General features: G+C 40.0%; 2 protein-coding genes across 3 annotated transcripts; both read left to right on the top strand.

Moving 5' to 3' along the window:
* The first annotated feature begins 1940 nt into the window (after positions 1-1940).
* LOC142193017 (selenoprotein M-like) lies at positions 1941-8167 on the top strand. The gene is made up of 4 exons (XM_075262453.1): positions 1941-2063; positions 3755-3831; positions 5609-5687; positions 8024-8167. The coding sequence occupies exons 1-4, from the start codon at positions 1941-1943 to the stop codon at positions 8165-8167; spliced, it is 423 nt and encodes a 140-aa protein (XP_075118554.1).
* A 4746-nt stretch (positions 8168-12913) lies between these two features.
* Positions 12914-18812, top strand: LOC142192991 (transmembrane protein 17B-like). 2 transcript variants are annotated; one of them, XM_075262451.1, is made up of 4 exons: positions 12914-13083; positions 14781-14884; positions 16999-17112; positions 18430-18812. In XM_075262451.1, exons 1-4 carry the CDS (start codon positions 12966-12968, stop codon positions 18742-18744), a joined length of 651 nt encoding a protein of 216 aa, XP_075118552.1. In that variant the 5' UTR covers positions 12914-12965; the 3' UTR covers positions 18745-18812. The 2 variants fall into 2 exon arrangements, with proteins under 2 accessions (XP_075118552.1, XP_075118553.1); XM_075262452.1 differs by lacking the exon at positions 16999-17112.
* Positions 18813-21768: the final 2956 nt, after the last annotated feature.

Here is a 21768-nt window from a genome sequence, read left to right as displayed (position 1 = left end):
GCAAAAACACTACATTTTCCCAATAGATTTCCCAATACAATTTCCTTACATGCTACTGGGCCCTGGATGCTGAGGGAACCCCAAGTATCTATCTGCCACATAAAATATAACACTACTCTAAATGGCAGAGGAGAAGCAGTGAAAAATACAACCATTTTTGCTCTTTTTTCCCCACTGTATTGTTATTTTTTCTGAACTTTTTTTTAGCTACGGTAAGTTTTGCTACCTGAGGTCTTAAAGAGGACTGTCAGTCATATAGTTGACACATTTTCTAGTAGATAAGAGCCATGATCTTGTAATCATCTTGTGATCATCTTGTGAAAAATAGGCTCCAAGGGGGAGTTCACACTACCGTTGTTAATGTCCGTTGCTGTCTTCTGTCATAGGATGGCTGCAACAGACATAAAACTGTTACAGAGAACGGACACAGACTGATTCTGTGTCTATTCCCATGGACACTAATAAAAACAACATGACACTATGTTCCATTGTGTTTACTTTTGTAATGGAAGATAAAGTCCTGCATGCACAACTTTATCTTTCGGTATAAAGGTAAATAATCTCTCTCAATTTCAATATAATGGACCATGTAATTATAGTCCGAGAAGAGGATGCAATGTGGTCGAGCATGTGCCTTGATGCCCTAGTGTCTGGACCAGTACCCTAGTCAGAGAACAGCAACTGCCTATTCTACCAAGGGCAAGATACTCTGAGGTTTCTTCTCACCAGTCTGGGTCAAAGTCCTTTCTGGAATCCAGTCCTCTTGGGACAGACCGCCTGCCTGTCTCTAACTGGTCCACCTTCCACCTGCTCCTGCAGGTCAACAGCAACACTCCTTCTCTGGAGTTGGGCTCCTTCTGGAATCCAGCCTTCTTGGGACAGACCTCCTGTCTGTCTCCAACTGGTCCAGTCCACCTGCTCCTGCAGGACATCAGCAGCACTCTCCTGCTGTGTGCACTCCCTCTGGAGTTGAGTCCCTTTCCTGGACTCAAGAAGAAAATGACAGAAGAAAATGCTAGTTGTTGTGGTGCCACATGAATTAACTGTTTTGTGAATACATTTGACTACAGAAGATAGTAAAATGTTGCTGCTCGTTGAAGCCAAGGTTACTGGTGCATATTGTGGGCTCTTGTTCTTAAACTATGGGCAAGAAAAAGAAAACTGTCAGAAGGCAGAAAAGACACGCACAGGTGTGTTAGTGCAACAGCAACACTCCTTCTCTGGAGTTCGGCGTCTTCTGGAATCCAGCCTTCTTGGGACAGACCTCCTGTCTGTCTCCAACTGGTCCAGTCCACTTGCTCCTGCAGGCCGTCAGCAGCACTCTCCTGCTGTGTGCACTCCCTCTGGAGTTGAGCCCCTTTCTCTCTCTCCTATGGGTGTGGTCCAGGTCCTTTTTAACCCTGTTTTGGGTCGCTCTACAGCGCCCTCTAGCTTCACACCCTCACAGTGGCTATTAAATGGTGTTATCTACAGATGTGTTCCCTACTATAGTAAACTTGCTGCAAAGAAGCCCCTACAGAATTGGCAAGTGTCAGCTTATTATTTGGCTTAGTGGCGGAGTGAAAATTGCAGGACATTATACTATTTAAAAAATTTAGGAAAATGAAAATATATATAGAAAAAATACAAACATGATTGAAAAGGTCATTTTTAGCAACATATTCCCATTACTGAACAATAATGATGGAGAAAAATTTGGATATTTTTGTAATATTTAACTAAGATAAACATGCACTTAAATAGACCTTGACAAAGAGTCTTATTTCATCTGTGAAAAGTTGATTGTGGAACACCTGCGTAGTTAATGACAATCACATGGTACATGCCGTGTCAGAATGTGATTGTTAGCAATATAGAAACACCCCTGCTTATATAATGGTTCATTCTTACTATATTTTAATCTGCTGTGGAACTTTATGTTGCTTGGTGCATCTAGAAAGATGGTACTTAAGGCTTTGCTGTGTGTCCTCGCCATCTCTGCTTGTGTCAATGCCAATAGCGAAAATGACACAATAGAAAGGGTTCTTATTGAAGACATTGAAATAGCCAGAGGCAAAGTTATTGTAAGTATATTTAGCATATTTTATTATTATGAATTTTTATCTATATATCTAAACTAAAGCAGATATGTCAATTAATAGTCCCGTCATTTAAAGTAAAATACAATAAACTGACTACGGATTTAGGTAAACTATTGAAAATTGGTTAGAAAATTGATCAATTGCAAATTACACAATTGATTTGACAATGTTATCCGGTAGCAGCTGTTATAAGGTTTAGCTTTCTGCATACACATTTCTACAGCTTCCATAGCTATTAATATAATCTCTCCTACACAGATATATTATGAAATTAAGCAATATAGAATTTGGAACTTAATTCCGTTTTGAGGGGTTTTTTTATAGGATTTGTATATACAATTTTTGTTATGCCTCTACTGCAATAATTTTTCATATTTGCAAATACATATGTTGTCCCGTTCTTCCACATTTGTTGTTATTTTTACATTCATTTTTAATATCACCATTTAATATTCCATATAATGTATTGCATCATAGTTTTATAGGCTTTCTTTTTTCAGTATTCACTATGTAGCAAAAGTAACAATTCAAATAGACCCCTTAGACTAAGGCCAGATGGGACAATACGCAGCGCAGCGCTTTGAACAGAAAGTTCACAGTTTTCTACCGCAAACTTTCTCTTACCATTATATCTACGGGGAAGCTGCCGGTGTTTCCGTAGATAAAATTGACATGCTGCGATTTCCAAAACCGTGCCGGTTTTTACCGCAAAGTGGGCATTAGATATGCATGAATCCCATCCACTCTGCAATTACTGTAAAACGCTGCAGGCAAATCGCGGTGTTTCCGACCTGTGGGGCCCCAGCCTTAGGCTTTTGCTATGCTTTCATATTTTAATAAATTGTAAAAAAAAAGTTTTCATAATTTTTTTTTCTATGCATTGGCTTATTTGGACATGTATAACTTTATTTATATTACCATTCATGGAGTTTTTGAGGGCTCTTTTTATGGGACAGACGCTTTCTTTTATTGGCACCATTGCAGGGTACATATGACTTTTCATTCACTTTTTACTCAATTTTTTGGAGTAGGAGAGGTGACTGAAAATTGCAAATCACATATCCTTATTTTTTTTTTCTGTTGCAGAGTTAATGGCGTAGGATAACATGTACACTTTACTGAATGTTTTTCATAATAAGTTTTTTTTTTTTTTTTTTGGGGGGGGCAATCTTTTTTACTCGCTTTTTTAGCTCCTGTACAGGACTTTAATTTGATATCAGTAGATTGCTTATATAAAATACAGCAATACTTTAGTAATTGCTGTATGCCCTGACTGGGGGTTGTAGGGACCCTCCTTTTGGCCAGGGCCCCACCTTGCAAAAATGCAGTATTTTACAGTACCTGCAAAGTGAATGGGATTCTGGCTAATCCCATCCACACATTGCAGAAAAAAAATCTGTTGTGGAAAAGCTGTGTTTTCTGTATAGGTATAATTGGGGCAGAAACACTGCAAAATCGCAACGAAAAAGTTGCGGAAAAAAACACGATACGTTTCCATTGCTTTTTTTTTGCAGGATTTTTTGCTGCACTTTGCTACAAGGGTTCTTAGTCATTCAGTACGACAATCTGCCCTAATGTGTCTGTAGATGTCTATAGTGTTTTCTATGCAGTTTACACCTCAGTATTTTTCACAATGTATACTATGACCTGGCTGTTCTTTTTTTTTTTTGCAGGCTCCAAGTGTCGTAGGTTGTGCTATAAAGAGCAAACCAGGGCTGTACAAATTCATGCTGGACATCTGGGGACTATAGTATCCTTTTATTCCAAATGTTATGATAATTGTATCAATAGCCCATTTTCTGTATTAGACAGGACTTCATAAGAGAAGGATTTAGGAGTCCTGATATCAGACAGTGTCAAAATGAATGCACAGTGTGGGTAGGCAGCAGTGGAAGCGAGTAAGATGCTCAGCTACATAGCTAGAGGAGTAACCAGTATGAAGACACAGATTGTGATCCCACTATATTGAGCACTGGTCAGACCACATCTGGAATACTGAGGGAGATTTATCAACCAAAATGCACCAGTATTCTGCCATAATTTGTGCCATTAGTGTTTTAGACATTTTTATAATTTGTACAACAAAGAGGTATCTGGCTTCATAGTAAGGGCATGGCCTAATCTGCGACCCCCTGGGGTTCTGGCATAAACTAAGCCAACTAAGGTTTGGTTCACATATGCTGATGTGTTCCATCCGTAAGAGTCCGCATGAGGACCCCTATGGACAGAACACAAGCACAACTGCAAGCGCTGTGCAGTTCAAGCGCATGGCCCCATAGACTGTAATGGGGTCCGTGTGCTTGCCGCGCACTGCCTGCATGAACGAGCAACAAGCAAGCACACAGACCCCATTGTAGTCTATGAGGCCCGTGCACTTGAACTGCACAGCACTTGCAGTTGCGCTTGTTTTCCATTCGTAGGGGTCCTCATGCAGACTCTTACAGACGGAACACATCAGCATGTGTGAACCGGGCATAATAGGAGTTGTATAGTTACCCTAGACTCACAAGACTGTGTTTCACCTGTGGATTTACCAGCCTGAACTTCATGTTGGGTGAGGAACTTGTAACATCATAGTTATCTATGCTTATAGGAATCCCTGCCACACAGCAATATACTGTCCCATACTATTTACAGTACAGGACAGTATGTTACTGGCAGCGACTACTAGCAGTACAGACAACTATGATTTTATGAGTCCCTCTCCCAGCATGAAGTTCAGGCCTGTAAATCTGATGAACACACCTAAGGTTAGACCTGACAGTCTAAGAATATTGTCTAACTTTAAGGCTAAGGCCTCACGTTATGGAAACACAGCTTTTTTTTGTTGCAGATTTTGTTGCGGTTTTTCGAGCCAAAGCCAGGACTAGATGGAGCAGAAGTTAGAAGTATAAGAGATTTCTATATATTTCCAATTCCCTTTGTAGCCATTCTTGGTTTTGGCTCAAAAAAATGCAACAAAATCTGTAACAAAAAAAGCTGCGTTTCCGCAACGTGGGGCCTCAGCCTTAGACAGTATTGAAAAATCTGATTTATGAGTCCAGTCTGGAGATCTCACCTATAAAAAGACATAGATAAAACAGAACGAGTTCAAAGGTAGGCTATAGAAATGATGGATGGTCTTAGGTATAAAGCACCAGGAGAGACTTAATTGAATCTGTATAGATTTGAGGAAAGGGAGGACATGATCGAAACCTTTAAATACATTAAAGTCATACATAAGTTTCAGGACAGAGGTTTGTTTAATAAAAACTAAACAGAAGAAAGTTGGGTAGAAGATGAGGAATAATGTCAGGAAATATTTTTCTGACGGAGTAGTGGAGGCTTGGAGCAAACTCCCAGCAGATGTAGTTAGGAAATCTACAGTAAAGGAATGTAAGAAAATCCTACAAGAGCAGACTAGATGCAGTAAATCTTTAGTTTCTATACTCAAATACTTTATAAAATATTTCTGGTGATCAGTTATTCACCATGAAAATTGCCTGTGCGACAGAACTTGTGTTATCCTTGACATGACATTTTTCCAGCCATAACATTGAATATGAATCCAATGATGATATTGAACCTCAGATCATTTTCTACAATTATAAAAATGAGGTTCTTAAGGTATGTATGTAAGTGATTTCAAGTGACAAATGTGAACTATAATTGTTGGTCCAATCCTATTATAGCAATTTATTATATTAAAGAGGACCTGTCATCATTCTCAAAATCCCAGTCACCTCATCTGCATTTCAGAGCATTTCGATATTTTGTCTATTCCAATCAGTTCAGCCGTTCCAAAGATATAAGCTCCATCAGTGTCCATGACATTAGCAGAAACAAAACAAGAGAGAGGCCAATCTTATCAGATGAAGTGTGTCATTGGTTTTTTGGAACCTGGAGACAGGTCCTCTTTATAGTAGTAAGTTTTTTTTTTTTTTTTTTTTACCATTGGTTATATTATTAAGTTATTCAGTCCTTCTGGTCTTCAATTGTGTCATGTGACACAGGTCGTATGTGTGGACAAGAAGGCAGTTTCTCTATTGATCGCCAACAGATTCATGTTGAGGTTCTTATTTGAATTAAAAGAGAAACTGACTTCCTGTCCACACATGTCCATGCTGTCAGTTGGAGAGTCTTATTGACGGTCACATGACATACCGTATATATTCGAGTATAAGCCAACCCGAATATAAGCTGAGGCCCCTAGTTTTACCCCTAGGGGGGAAATGCAGCAGCTACTGGAAAATTTCAAAAATTAAAATAGATACCAATAAAATTACATTACCTGAGACATCATGGTCATGTGCATTACAGCTTAGTAATTCCATGTGCCTCATAGTAATAGCAGTTAACCCCATCATGTTCCTCACATTAACCCCCTGTGTGTCTCACATAAGAGTTACTGATATGTGGGACATATGGAGGTAGTAATTAGGTATCTTCATAATTAAGGTCCTTCATTAGTACCCTCATGTGTCTCACATATTAGTAACCCTTATATGGGGCACACAGGGGTTAATATCAGGGACATGATTAACTGCTATTAATGTGAGGCACATGGAGTTACTGAAACTAAATTAATAACCCCACATACCGAACAATAATAGGAATAGTAAGACAGCAGGTACCTGTGTGTTTCTTCTCCTCGATGCAGGGCAGCAGCAGGGGCCTCCCGAGCTTTCATCTCTCTTGCTAGAGAAGGGGGAGTGTCCTATATCATTACTGTAGCACCAAAGGACCTCCCCCCTTGTTTAATTTATGCAGGTCTTTGCTAGTCCGACCCTGAGTTGGACCCTGTTTTAAGTATAAGCCAAGGGGACCTTTTTCAGCATAAAAACTGTGCTGAAAAAGTCAGCTTATACTTGAGTATATACGGTAATTGAGGACCAGAACGAAGTGGATAACTCACAAATATGGCCTTCAGTGAGAAGAGCATTGGAGTGCTACTTTAAATCTGGCTGTGTGAAGTGAGGTAGAGGATTTGGAAAATTGTAATTGAAAAATATACATATACATTAGTGGGGGTCTGTCACCCAGCACTCCCACAATTTATGGAGCTTCAACCAGAGTGGCAAAACCGGGGAGAACTGGCTATATCCAAGCTTACGGCTCTAAGAGAATTCATGAGATATTCACTGCCTTTTTACAATGTATAGTTTTTTTTTTCCCTGAAATGCTACTTTAAAGACTTTTCCGATTTTGGAATTTAAGTCTATATCCACAGGCTGTATGCATGGCTCTTTTTGGCGACTCCCATACAAGTGAATGAGAGTGTGTATGCACTGCTGTCTCTCCACTCATTGTAACCATGAATGAGGTCAAGGACCCCTGTTCTTAAGATAGATGTGGATCACTGAAAGTGGTTTGCATCTATTGGGCATTTCTGGCATATACCGTGTATGTAGCCATAAGTACCACTTTCTACTATTAATGACCTATCCTTATGATAGGCCATTGATGTTAGATCTGCCGGGGTCTGACAAGACCCAAGCAAATTAGCTGTTTTGGGAAATTGTGGCTCCTGTTAATGCTCCCATTCCAGGACCCACACTGCTTACTCACTGTAGTTCCATCAGGTTTGATGTCTCATTGAAGTCTATGTGGCAGTACTGCAGTACCCAAGCCTGCTGCTAGACTTTCTACAGCAAGTGAACAGCACAGCTCCCACCAAGTAAACAGTACCGGGAGCCAAGCTGTAATAGAACAGCTGATATCAGTTTGACTAGGCTGGTTTGGCCAATGCCCGGTGTTTTAGACCATTGGACAGCTTGATCTCTGCAGGTACCAGTAGACTGTTATACCTATGTAGTGGCATTGAGTGTTGGAATTATTTTAAACATATACTTGCTATGATATTGGGCTTTGACATGTATATACAAATGTACATTTTTATCTTCTTGGTACAACTTTGTGAAATTCCAATTTAAGCTTAACAACTTTTGAGTATTCTATTCTAGGTGACAAAAATTAAGAACAAGACAGCTGATGAAATTAGTGCAATACTGGACGAAGCAGGATTTTACAAGAGATCAGAAAAAGGAGAAGAGGTTCCAAAGGAGTTCCAGCACTTTCCCCTGAAAGCCCCAAGGGACGAGCTGTGAAACTACACATAGTACTGTACTGATAGCATTAACTAGGAAATCTGCCCGTAATACTAAACTAAATGAAATGCTCTTGTATTAAAGGAAGACTTTGTAGAATTTTACCCTTTTTTATAATAAACTATTATAATCGGTGTGAATCTGTGAAAATGTGCTAAATGACAAATCTATGATCAGGTAATGTATACACTAGGCACTGAATAAATCAGTACAAACCAAGCAAAAATTAATGTAAGGAAAATTCAACCATATAAACAAGTACAAAACATATGGTACAAGCAAATGTTTTATACCTGTCGTACAATACGTAATGTCCTACAATACATAACATAGATGTCCCCCTCCAGCTTCCTCCCATTTAAACTGGGATACCAGGAGAGGAACTTTATATTACGGGGCAATTGAAGGGGAACATTATAATGTGGGGGCATATAATGTTAGGGTGGCACTGTGTGGGGGCACAAAGAAATGGATGGGAATAGGTGGAGTCAATATAGAAGTTGGTGGAGCTAAATTTGCCACAGTGTATTCTGTCCCTCTTTTCTGCCCTTTGAAAGTTAGGAGGTATGTGATCCCAAACCCTCTCCTACATCATTGTCTGCTAAATTAAACACCCCAAGTTCCCTGTCTCCCTCCTATGTTCCTGCTATGTATGTCTTTTATTTCAGACAGTTGTAGACAATACACACATGCCTCTGAACTCTGACCTCTGTCATCTTTGTCTATCAGTGTGAGATCAGACATGACAGTCAGAAGGCCATCAAAATTAGATCTATGGATATCTGAGATCCGGGACACCTGCAGATCCCTGATACCCAGACAGCCATGTTGCTCACTTGCCATACAAACAGTACGCTTGCTGCTACAGTTTGTACAGCAATACTGAGATCTGCACTGTCTGAGTACTAGTGATCTGCAGGGGTTCTAGGCATCGGACCCTGACAGATGTAATATTGTTGGTCATCAATGTTAGAAACCCGGATAATCCCTTTAATAACTTCAGGATAGAAGTGGAGAGGAGAACAAGGCTTCTGAAATAGCTGCAAGGGTAAAGCTTATCTAATCACATAAGAAACTAGTCAGAACATATGGTGCAAGAAGTATGGTGCAACTATGGTTACACAATATTTCAAAGGTTGATTCACTTTGTTTGTTGAGAGCTGGTTGAACCTATGTAGGAAAAAATGGTGATTAGTTTCATACACGTATGCCTTGGCACAGATTCCCATACATAATGCTAGTAAGACTTTGTAGGTAAATTGTACATTGATGTCCAGGTCTTTACAGTACAATGATGCCACCCACAGGTAAGAAAAAGGTCATATAATTAACTGCAATATTTCCTTAAAGGGACAGTGCTGAGCTTCGAAGTGTCTGCATCAGCAAGGATTCCTTCCCTTTTCATTAACCATTTCACTGACACTGTTATGCAAAATTTATTACTAAATTTGAGTTTGTGTTGGAAGTGTTTGGTGCAACTCTTTTTCACTTTGATCAGGAAAATGGTAAATGCCTTGGTCACTGCGCCAATTAACCTTTTCGCTGCCAAGGGTCTCTGGAAATTTTGCACCTCCAGTAGCCAGAGCAATTTTCACAGTTTTGAGATGGACAAATCAAACGTAAATTGCAACATTAAAAAAGCATCCAACCCCCCCATACCTTTATATTTTCTTAAAGTAGACACCTGCAGCATTGTCAGAATGCCACTTGGTGCTGTGTACGAATAGGCACCTTCATGCAATTTTGATTTAAAGTGAATGTTTTATGAAAAAATGCAAATAAATGTATATTAGTTGTTAAAAGCGGAAACCAAACAAAAAATTAAATGCACCAAACCTCCTAAAAATAAGAGTTCAACATGTGCAGAGTTCATACATATCACTATAGCCTGCACCCGCATGCACGTGTCTTCAGAAAATCGCTAGAACTGGAAGGAACAAAAATCTGCTTTGAAGCTGGAAATGTTAAAAAGTATCATCCTATAAAATGTAGGGATTACACACGATGAAAAGTAAATGAACCCCTAAACCCTATATATTTTTTTGAAACTAGACAACCTGAAGATTACAAATGTCTTAATGGGTCATTGATAGCCACATCCACCTTCATGCAGCTTTGCAACCAACACAAATAATTTTTTGAAAAAATACGCTAAAACATATATTTGCACCTAAAACTCATGTTCAATCTCAGATTTGTATACAAAATACATTTAAAATAATAGCTTAAGGTGTATACAATGTGTAAATATACTATATGTACCGCAAACATCAACTACTACAAGAGCTCAGACTCCCCAAAACACGAATGCAGAAGACAAGCAGGATTTAGCTTTTATTCACTAATATGTTAAAAAGCTATACTGCACCTACCAAACTGTGACTGTGATACCAAAAAGCAACTTTTTTTCATAGTACACTGCATTCCGTATATAAAAACACAATTTAATAGTTTATATATACAACCACCTTCATTCAACTTTGCAGCAAACAAAGATTGCTAGCAAAAATCGCACAAAAATTAAAATTTGCCACTAAAGTGCGGCTCAAGCAAACCCTTTCTGCAAACATAATGTACTGTCCATAAAACTGCAATATGTGAGTTCATACATACCACACATGTATATATTTACAGGGGCGGGTGTTAAGAAATCGCCAAAATCGCAGAAATGCGCCATCCCATTTTGTGCACGCAAATTAAATAGGACTTTACATAAAAATGCTATTTTCCATCCCCCTATAAAAATTTTAGCAATCTATACGTTCATCTCTAGTGATAATTGTTATTACTATTATTTTAGCGTGTAACGGATATCACTAGAGACGTATTTTACTGTAGAAAGCTCAGGTATAGACAGGACAGGGATTGGGTGAAATGTAAACTTTATTTGCGACTTTATGTATATGTTGTGTAACTGTTTGGTGCGACTTTTTTTTTTTGGTGCTGCGACTTGGACAATGGTAAACGTCTGGGTCACAGCGCCAATAAACTTCCTGGTTATGTTAAGGAGGTATAACATAAGAATACCCCACTAGTAAAGCTCAGGGGGGAATTACATTATGCCTGTATGTGACAATCAGAGACAAATGTATAGTATGCGCTCTGATTGTCAGGAGAAAGGTTAATAGGGACAGAAGAGTCCCTGCCACCCCCCTCCTGGTGTCACATACAAGTTATATACAGAGTCAGATTGTTTCTCTGTCTCTGTCTGCTGGGCTGCTCGTGCCCCCCTCCCTTTCTTGTTACAGTTCGCAAATTGCTTGCTTAGACAGGGGGGGGGGACAATTTAGAGCTCTATAACTTTGGACTGCATCAACATATCTTGATGCTGTAAAATGCATTTTAAAGAGGAGAATCTCATCTTTAAAATGATACCAAGAACTTGATGATTGAACTTACCGTTTTGGAGCAATTCACTGTTGAAATGCTGTTGGGAATTGAGATCTGCAGTTGGATCTCAATGCCAAATAGCTTTTTCAACAGTGAATCACTCCAAAACTGTAAGTTCAATCATCAAGTTCCTGGTATCATTTTAAAAATGAGATTCTCTTCTTTAAAATGCATTTTAAAGCATCAAGATATGTTGATGCAGTCCAGAGATATCGGCTACTGATGTGCCACCTTGGGAGCACGTATAGCTACATGCTTGGCAGCGAAAGGGTTAATGGTCTGATTATATTCAGAGGGGTATTACATAAGAATACCTCTATGAGTAGGCTCAGAGGGGTATTATATTTCCTCTCTATGTGACAATCAGAGACCTCTCTGATAGTAGAAGTCCATGTTACTCCTCCCCTGAGGTTAGACTCAATTTATGCACAGATAATGATATTTATGTGCATTTTGCAGCTCATCTCCTCTGCCCCTTCTTCCTCCTTCTTGCTGTCCGGAGAGGCTGACTGAGGCTGGAGGGGAGGACACTTTAGAGCTCCAGATCCAAGAGTTATTAAGATGATCTTAGATTCATTTTAAAGATGTTTAAAACACTTTCAGGAATTGATATGTGAAGGTTTGAAATGAACCTAAGATCTTATTATCCCTTATATACGTCCTTGGCTACTGAAGTGCTTCCCTCTCAGGACGTATGACATATGTCCAGGGTAGGGAAATAGTTAAGGGGAGTCTGTCACCAGAAGAGTTCCTATTGAACTAAAGTCAGACAGCCAGTGTACACATGATTATAAGTGAATAATAAGCTGTTTGGTGCAATGAGGGCATCCCACTGCACAAAAGAGCTATGCTTTTCAATGCCCATTCCCTGCCTGCCTGCAATGACTGACATGTACATTGCCTGGCACTGTCAATCCTAACATGAAGGTAGATTTTTGGTGTGAGGAAAGCAATGGTGACACTTTCGTTGGGCCAAACAATTCATCAGGAAAAAAGCTAATATCTCAGCGCTTCCAGGTGGAGGATGACTATGCTATTGGTAGGTCATTAATGATTAGTCTTGGAACCCTATGAATGAATTCAAGAATGGTAACATATGGATTTGGACATGTGTAAGTACTAAATAAACCTCAATATAAACAAAAAAAAGTTAATCTAACATTGTAAATGATTGGAAACTTTAGTAGGACATTTGTGGTTTAAATACACAAGTTGTGAAACATATCATATGTGTAAATTATAGCAACTCTTCCATATGTTTCATCTGTCTTCTCCCACCAACAGTTGGCTAATCCTTGTTGTGCAGCAGGTTGTAATCCCATTAAAGCATCACAATTAGCAGAGATGTCTGGATTAATCTTGTCTGCTAAGAAGAGAATGGCAGTTTTGGGCAGTGTGAGTACTGGTCATGCCTCTTCATACTCCCCTGCCAAGTAATGTCCGCCACGGTCTTGCAAGCATCAGTGGGTCCTTCTTCATCCAGAACAAAACTAGGGATTGTGGGGAAAGTCATTCTTATCATACAGGTACTGTGTTTTGTTTCTCCCAGACTATCACAGACTATGCTGGTTTACTGCTCCAGACTGACCCATATAGTGATGATCTTTTGAGTTCTGCCATTGATTGTGATATCTCTTTGTTTTTGCATTTATTTCTGACTGGGCAGTTGGATAGCATTCAGAATGATATATTCATTATCAAGAATCTAGATACCTTGGGCAATGTAATTATTATTATTATTAATAATTTCACTATTATTTTATTCATTTATATAGCATCAACATATTACACAGCACTGTGCAGAGATCACGCAAATTAGTTCCGGCTCCCTATTATGGCTCATAATCTAAAATCCAATTTCATCAATAAGCCATTAATGATATACTGTGATATCAGAGACACACAGAGGTACAGTATGACCTCATAGACTGTTACGGATGTTACGACTCTGTCCAATTTGAAGCACTTGGGCTAATGCAGTAGTGTAACTAAAGTCTTGTGGGCTCCTACCCCCTCTCTACAGCGTTTTCTTGATAGGGGCAGAGACTTAAAAGAGATATAGATGCTGTTATCAAGAATGCAATGAGCGAGCAGTACAGTGCCGGCATGCAGACAATGCTGGGAGCTGCAGGCTCGGGGAAATAGCTGCAAGGATTCTAACAGTTGGACTCCCACGATCTAAAATTGATGGCCTATATCAATGATAGGCCAGCAATTTTTAAAAGGTTAGTAACCCGTTTAAATTGATATTCCAGTTCCCCAGGATAGCTCATCAATAAGAGTTCAGTGGAGGTTTAACACCCAGGACCCCTGCTGACCAGCTATTTGAATTTACAGTGGTTCTTTGTAAATAGCAAAGTTGTCAGGGTGCCTGCACAAGCACCACAAGCAGTGGTCCCTGATGTTGGACCCCCACTGATCTCTTATTGATGATCTATCCTGATTTAAAATAACAGCCCCCTTATAATAGCTCCCCTTATAATAGTTCCCCTTACATATTATTTCCTCCCTTATAAATAATAGCCCCTCTTATATATTAGTTGCTACCTTATAAATAATAGTTCCCATTATATATAATAGTGCTGCACTACCCCACTGGTCTAAAGCATAAAATTATATCAATAAAGAGGTTGTTCTACTGTTTTTTTTTTTTTTTACAATTGTGCTGCTGATAGGGTAAGTGGAATAGAAAAAACCCTACTCACTTCTCCTTGGTCCACCATTTCTATCAGCGGCTTCTGCTTACCGGTGCCCTGGCTGACGTCATCTGCGATGTTCTGTGTGCCAGGTGACCTCCGCAGCCAATCACAGGCTTCAGCAGTGACTTCTTCACAAGCAGCATGTGACTGAATGGCCTCAGCTGTGTCATGTTGTTTGTGAAGAGGTCACCACTGAAGCCTGTGATTGGCTGCGGAGGTCACCTGGCACACACAGGATGTGAGTAGCGACCAATGGAAGCAGAGCACCAGAGAGAGGCGAGTACATTTTTTATTATTTATTTATTTTTATGTTACTCCCCCTATCAGCAGAACAATTGTTAAAAAGTCAGACAACCCCTTTAACCGCTATTGATTGGACTTTTACGGAACATTCTGTAATGTGAAAACAAAATTAATAACAAAACAATTCTGCCATAAAGTGTGCCCCACATGGCAGCTTTATACAGGGATCTTCTAATACATACACTGTTGTATTGTATGGCCTATTCTTTGTGTCTCTGCAGGACATGAAGTGGTGTCAAGCCTTCCTTTACAGATGACCTTGTATTTTAATGTTGCTTTCTTTCCTATATGGTTTATATCTGAGGTCATCATGTTGGAGCTCAAGGTGAGGAGACATCGTAGATTTAGTGTATATCCTGATAGGGATATAAAAGCCTTCATGGGAAAGGTTTTTTTTTTTTAAATTAAAACATAAAAGAAGACTATTAACCTGAAACTATTAATATTAAAGTACAAAACGTCTGAAGGGGTAAAATAAGTGAAACCAATAATACTCCTACTTAGAAATAATCTCATTTCAATACAGAAATAAAGAACATTCTTCTGTAAAGGGAGTCTCTCACCAGGATGAAGGATGTTAAACCAGCAACACAGATAGGTCAAACCTGAATGTAACACTTCTTATTGCCATACGATAGGGGATAACTTTCAGATCAGTGGGGTCCGACCGCTCAGATCCCCACTGATCAGGAGAACAGGGAACTTTCTTCCCCTGTTTTCAATGTAGTGGTGGTTGGGCGCCATTCATTTAAATTGGAGTGCTAGAAATGGTCAAAGTACAGAGCTTAGCTATTTCCGGAGCTCTCATTGAAAGGAGTGGTATACGCACTGACTAATAACCGCTCCATTGATCTGCAAGTTATCCCCTATCTTGCTTTTGTGCTTTTAATTTATTTCAGAATATGCAAAGGAGCAGTATGGATCCCTGTTCCTGCATGCTGCTTTAATACTTGCTCCTTTCCACATCTTTTCTCTGAGTGAGAGGCCAGGCAAGATACCAGCTTTGTTCCTTAGTCCTGTCAGTCCAAGAAAGGAAAGGAGAAGGAGGGCGTCTTAAAGCAGTGTGGAGAGCAGTAGTTTGGTGCAACAGAGCTCCCCTTGGTGACCCAGATTGCTCATCTGCATACTCTGAAATAAACTATTATGAATATTAATAAATGAAAATCTTTGTAACAGCATTACACTCAGGCGAGCCTGACCTATCTGGTTTAATATGCTTCACCCTGGTGACAGACTCCCTTTAATAGACTTTTGATCTGTGTGACACCTTTACACTAGTGCAGGAGTTGGCAACCTTAGGTGATCCAGCTTCTATACAACTCCAACTCCCAACATGCTCCATTCTCTGTTATAGGAGTCCAAGTATGCATGCGGGGAGTTGCAGTTATACAACAACTGAAGTGTTGAAGGTTTCTGACCCCTGCACTAATACGCACGGGGCAAGAGGGGATGGATTTTGGCACGGAATCCTCCTCAAAATCCGCCCCTCACAATAGAGGTCTATGTAGACCGCTAGCGGTCTTTTTTCCGCTAGCAGTTTGTTCCCGCTAGCGGAAAAAAGAAGCAAGCGGATTCCGCCTCAGGAAATCAATACAAGTGAATGGGAGGCGGAAAACCGTGTTGCGTTCTTTTGCCAAAAACCACGACATGGTTTTTTTTAAGGTCCAATTCACTGTGCTGGAGGGAAAAAACGCCTGGCGGTTGTTGGGGCGGCTTTTACCAAAATCCGCTCCAATGTAAAAAACAGCTTCCTAATTCCTGAAGCGTTTTTTTTCCCGGACCAAATTCCGCAACACCCTATTCACATGTGAACTAGCCCTTAGGTCTCTTCCACATGGCAACACCACAATCTGTGTTTGTAAGCCACAGCCAGGAGGGGCCAAAACATGGACTCTTTCCATTACACTTTTTCCTGTGTAGGTTCTACTCCTAATTTTGGCTTGCAAATACCGATGCAAAATACTGCAATATGAGAGTGCCCTTAGACTGTGAGGTGCCCCGGTCACTGGGATCAGGCCTATCTCTAGCTTGAGTAATGTTCGGTCTGGACCCCCCCCCCCCTTTGTTTTTGCAAATTATTAACAGGATTAACAGATTTCCAATAAACTGAGCTCAAGCTTCAATACATGTAAAGTTTTAGAACTTGATCATTGCCCATTTTATAAGCTACATTGAAGCTCTGTCGGATGCACAGGGTCAGAAGGTGGAGAGGCACTGGAGGCAGAAGACTACCTCTAATTTCTCTTGGCTTTCCGATGTGTGAACAGGTCCTTAGTCTGCTCTTCTATGTCTTAGCCCTTACAGTCATAGACTACACCCACAATGACACTGAGGTTCACATTTTCTGACACCATTATGACAATTGGGCAAATCCTTTTGACCCGACATACTATATGAGAATGTCAGCCTCAGAACTGCTCTTCTTTCCTGTTTCCCCAGTATCACTTGCTGCCTGGTTATTATCAAGTCCTTCTAGTAACAGCTGTCACCATTCTCACATTAATAGAAAGTCTGCGACTGTACCTGGGATACATTGGAAATTTACATGAGAAGGTAAGCGATATCTGAAGGACCAGTGGAATAGTTCTTGATAAAACAAGCTGCAGATAAGTAATAGTCAGTACATTACTACTATATTTGTATTGACCAAGTCAATAGATGTTAAATTATTGCTATTTCATAAAGTGAGATAACACCACATCTTTTACAGTAATACTTGCAACACATTTGGGAGTGTTTCTGTATGCTAGAATCTGATTTCTAAAATTACAACATATTGGGGGAACTTATCAAGTCTGCACTTCAGAATTCTGACACAAAAAAAGTCACAAAATAGGACGTTGCTGCTTTTTGAGCAATAATTGTTGCATATTTCACTCTAGTAAGGGGGTAGCATAGAAAGTTGGGTAACCTCTCAGGACATAAGTGTTAGGGTGGGTTTACACAGCGTACACTTACAGAAACTCATGCATTTCTAAAAACCACATGAGGCTCACGTATATTATACATAGCAAATGATGGCCCCATCACATATTTTGCATCAGGGCCTTGCACATAAGCTAATATAAAAACTTACAGGAGGAGCCAAGAGAAAGAGATGAGAGGATGATGGTAAGAGCTGGCACTGTGCATTTCATTTCCAGACTTCCTGAACCAGATACCAGAGGAGGAATAGATCATATGTAGAGATGAGCGAGTAGTACTCGATCGAGTAGGTATTCAATCTAATACTACGGTATTCAAAATACTCGTACTATTCAAATGTAAAAGTTCGATGCAGAACCAGCATTGATTGGCCGAATGCTATACAGTCGGCCAATCAACGCTTAGTTCTTCTCCTACCTTTAGAAGTCTTCTCCGTGCAGCTTCCCCGTGGCTTCTTCTGGCTCTGAATTCACTCTGCCAGGCATCGGGCCTGGGAAGAGCCGACTGCGCATGTCCGCTTGTAGTGCGGGGATGCGCAGTCGGCTCTGCCCAGGCCCGATGCCTGGCAGAGTGAATTCAGAGCCGGAAGACGCCGCAGGGACGCTGCAAGGAGACTTCTCGGAGGATCCAGCCCGACCCTCACTCGTGGACTTGGTAAGTATAATTTGATCGAACGTTGCCTACCCCTGAAACGAGCATTTTCCCCCCATAGACTATAATAGGGTTCGATATTCGATTCGAGTAGTCGAATATTGAGGGGCTACTCGAAACGAATATCGAACCTCGAACATTTTACTGTTCGCTCATCTCTAATCATATGTATTACTGTATAACACCGCTTTACAACTACATTATATAAAGATGTAACAAGTAACATTGTGCTTTAGTAACTGTAGGTGGCGCTGTACCATTATTTTTTTCTCATCTTAATAATTTGTCCCTTAGGTTCCAGAATTGGCCGGGTTTCTGCTCTTGACATTCCTTATACAGACGCCACTCATCCTATTCCTTTTAACAGATGAACAAATTATCATCCTACCCCTGGAGTTTGCAGTTCATGCAATTTATATCACTTTCCTTCAGACGGAATTATTGGTGTCATTTTATGTTCTGAAAATCATGACAAGACAACTTGCTACACAGTTTTATTTACAACGGACTGATCACTTAGAGCACAAAGACGTATCTACCAAGGTCAAGACACAGCACAACAAAGGCTGCGTGATAGAACAGCAACAGAAGGATGCGCTGATGTACTGATCCCATATGGTTTATATAGCTTGTAGGCTCTGCTGATATCGTTTATGGCACAGAGTTAAGGTATACACTGACCAGAAAACGTGTTCATAGGCATACATTTGCAAATTGTGGGGATTTTAAAAAGCGAAGCATAATAATCCTTAAAGGGGTTGACTTTAGTCCCTAAAAGAACTCCACTGATCTTTCAAATGGGGCCCAGTTCTCCTGTCTTGAGCAGGCTGAGCACCCCAGAAATCTAAGAGTGATCCCTGACTTAGAATCCATATCAAAAACACTGTGAAAGAAAATGAATGCATTCAGATAACCTATTGTAATATCTATTTTACAGTGCCAACAAATTCCACAGTATTATATACACATCAACCCTTCACATTATTTTCAGAGCTTCTTCGTATACAGTTTTTCAGCCTTTTTTAATTCATTTGTAATAACTCTTCCTTCTGGAGGAGTAATAATGGCTTGGCTATTGTTCTATATTATTTATTACAGTCCTATGAAAAAGTTTGGGCACCCCTATTAATCTTAATCATTTTTAGTTCTAAATATTTTGGTGTTTATAACAGCCATTTCAGTTTGATATATCTAATAACTGATGGACACAGTAATATTTCAGGATTGAAATGAGGTTTATTGTACTAACAGAAAATGTGCAATATGCATTAAACCAAAATTTGACCGGTGCAAAAGTATGGGCACCTCAACAGAAAAGTGACATTAATATTTAGTAGATCCTCCTTTTGCAAAGATAAAAGCCTCTAGTCGCTTCCTGTAGCTTTTAATCAGTTCCTGGATAAAGGTATTTTGGACAAACAATTCAAGTTCAGTTAAGTTAGATGGTCGCCGAGCATGGACAGCCCGCTTCAAATCATCCCACAGATGTTCAATGATATTCAGGTCTGGGGACTGGGATGGCCATTCCAGAACATTGTAATTGTTCCTCTGCATGAATGCCTGAGTTGATTTGGAGCGGTGTTTTGGATCATTGTCTTGCTGAAATATCCATCCCCGGCGTAACTTCAACTTCGTCACTGATTCTTGAACATTATTCTCAAGAATCTGCTGATACTGAGTGGAATCCATGCGACTCTCAACTTTAACAAGATTCCCGATGCCGGCATTGGCCACACAGCCCCAAAGCATGATGGAACCTCCACCAAATTTTACAGTGGGTAGCATGTGTTTTTCTTGGAATGCTGTTTCTTTTTGGACGCCATGCATAACGCCTTTTTTTATAACCAAACAACTCAATTTTTGTTTCCAAAATGAAGCTGCCTTGTCCAAATGTGCTTTTTCATACCTCAGGCAACTCTATTTGTGGCGTACGTGCAGAAATGGCTTCTTTCTCATCACTCTCCCATACAGCTTCTATTTGTGCAAAGTGCGCTGTATTGTTGACCGATGCACAGTGACACCATCTGCAGCAAGATGATGCTGCAGCTCTTTGGAGGTGGTCTGTGGATTGTCCTTGACTGTTCTCACCATTCTTCTTCTCTGCCTTTCTGATATTTTTCTTGGCCTGCCACTTCTGGGCTTAACAAGAACTGTCCCTGTGGTCTTCCATTTCCTTACTATGTTCCTCACAGTGGAAACTGACAGGTTAAATCTCTGAGACAACGTTTTGTATCCTTCCCCTGAACAACTATGTTGAACAATCTTTGTTTTCAGATCATTTGAGAGCGGGCTGTCCATGTTTGGCGACCATCAAACTTAACTGAACTTGAATTGTTTTGTAGAAAGAAATGGTCCAAAATACCTTCATCCAGGATCCAGGAACTGATTAAAAGCTACAGGAAGCGACTAGAGGCTGTTATCTTTGCAAAAGGAGGATGTACTAAATATTAATGTCACTTTTCTGTTGAGGTGCCCATATTTTTGCACCGGTCAAATTTTGGTTTAATGCATATTGCGCATTTTCTGTTAGTACAATAAACCTCATTTCAATCCTGAAATATTACTGTGTCCATCAGTTATTAGATATATCAAACTGAAATGGCTGTCGCAAACACCAAAATATTTAGAACTAAAAATGATTAAGATTAATAGGGGTGCCCAAACTTTTTCATAGGACTGTATATATCTTTGGTTTCTTGAAAAACCTGGTATTAATCTATAGGGAGCTCCATTCCAATAGGTGGCGCTAGGAGCAAATTCCTTTTTTTCCACCAATGATTTGTATTCTTTACCCAGAATAAAATTTTAAAATTATTTGTTGTAACATTTTTTTCATGTCCTATAGAGAATCGTAGACTTGCTGCATAATCCTATCCCCACCCCCCCAAATAGGATGCAAACTAAATTACTTTGCATGTAGTCAATTTTAGATTTCACAAATAACATCCGACAACAACTGGTGGTCCTTACAAAGTAGTATCCTACAGTATTTTGTAAGACAAAATCTAGTTTTGTAGATCAGAAGAACAGAAATGACTCCAAATGTCAAAGTGAACACAGCTTTTCAGTGTAGATGTTAAAAATAATTAAATTTGTGTTCGAGTGCCACCTTGTGGTTAAATTCTGCACTTCTCAGCAAAAACATGAAGTTAGATGTCAACATTAAACAAAACGTGTATAGACATCTATTCTCTCTAGTTGTAATCCATCATCAAAGATAGATATTCATTGCACATTACAGAGGTGCTCATTGTCCGTTCTAAGGGAACGGGTCACACTACCATTAAAGGGAGTCTCTCCTTGATAAAACTTAGCACTGGAGAATTGAACATACTGCTCAGTTCTATAGTGAACTACACCAAAATGGCGCTCGGACATGCGCAGTACCGCTTTGAATGGAGCGGAACTGCGCATTCCCAAGATTTCAAGTGCTGGAGCACGATCTGGGCGGCTGAACATCCAGGGAGGAGGAGGGCAGATGGAGCACAAGCAGTGGAGGAGTGTGAACAGAGGTATGACGTGGGGTGAGGGGTACTTGGAGGCCCCGGGGAATGCTCAGGGTGCTCTGGGGGGTTGGTTAGCATAAATGTTTATAGGGATTTATAATGAAACGGCAGGGTGTCTTAAAGATAT

Source organism: Leptodactylus fuscus, chromosome 1 (genome assembly GCF_031893055.1).
Source record: "Leptodactylus fuscus isolate aLepFus1 chromosome 1, aLepFus1.hap2, whole genome shotgun sequence".
In the NCBI taxonomy this organism is placed as follows: Eukaryota; Metazoa; Chordata; class Amphibia; order Anura; family Leptodactylidae; genus Leptodactylus; species Leptodactylus fuscus.
This window is presented reverse-complemented; position numbering and strand designations above follow the sequence as displayed.

What these genes read in the sequence shown, in the direction of transcription:
- LOC142193017 (XM_075262453.1), top strand. Translation starts at nt 1,941, where the DNA reads ATGGTACTTAAGGCTTTGCTGTGTGTCCTCGCCATCTCTGCTTGTGTC. An exon ending in TAGCCAGAGGCAAAGTTATT is followed by an intron (nt 2,064 to 3,754) that starts GTAAGTATATTT and finishes TTTTTTTTGCAG; the next exon opens with GCTCCAAGTGTCGTAGGTTG. An exon ending in CTGGACATCTGGGGACTATA is followed by an intron (nt 3,832 to 5,608) that starts GTATCCTTTTAT and finishes ACATTTTTCCAG; the next exon opens with CCATAACATTGAATATGAAT.
- LOC142192991 (XM_075262451.1), top strand. Translation starts at nt 12,966, where the DNA reads ATGCCTCTTCATACTCCCCTGCCAAGTAATGTCCGCCACGGTCTTGCA. An exon ending in AAGTCATTCTTATCATACAG is followed by an intron (nt 13,084 to 14,780) that starts GTACTGTGTTTT and finishes GTGTCTCTGCAG; the next exon opens with GACATGAAGTGGTGTCAAGC. An exon ending in TCATCATGTTGGAGCTCAAG is followed by an intron (nt 14,885 to 16,998) that starts GTGAGGAGACAT and finishes CTGTTTCCCCAG; the next exon opens with TATCACTTGCTGCCTGGTTA.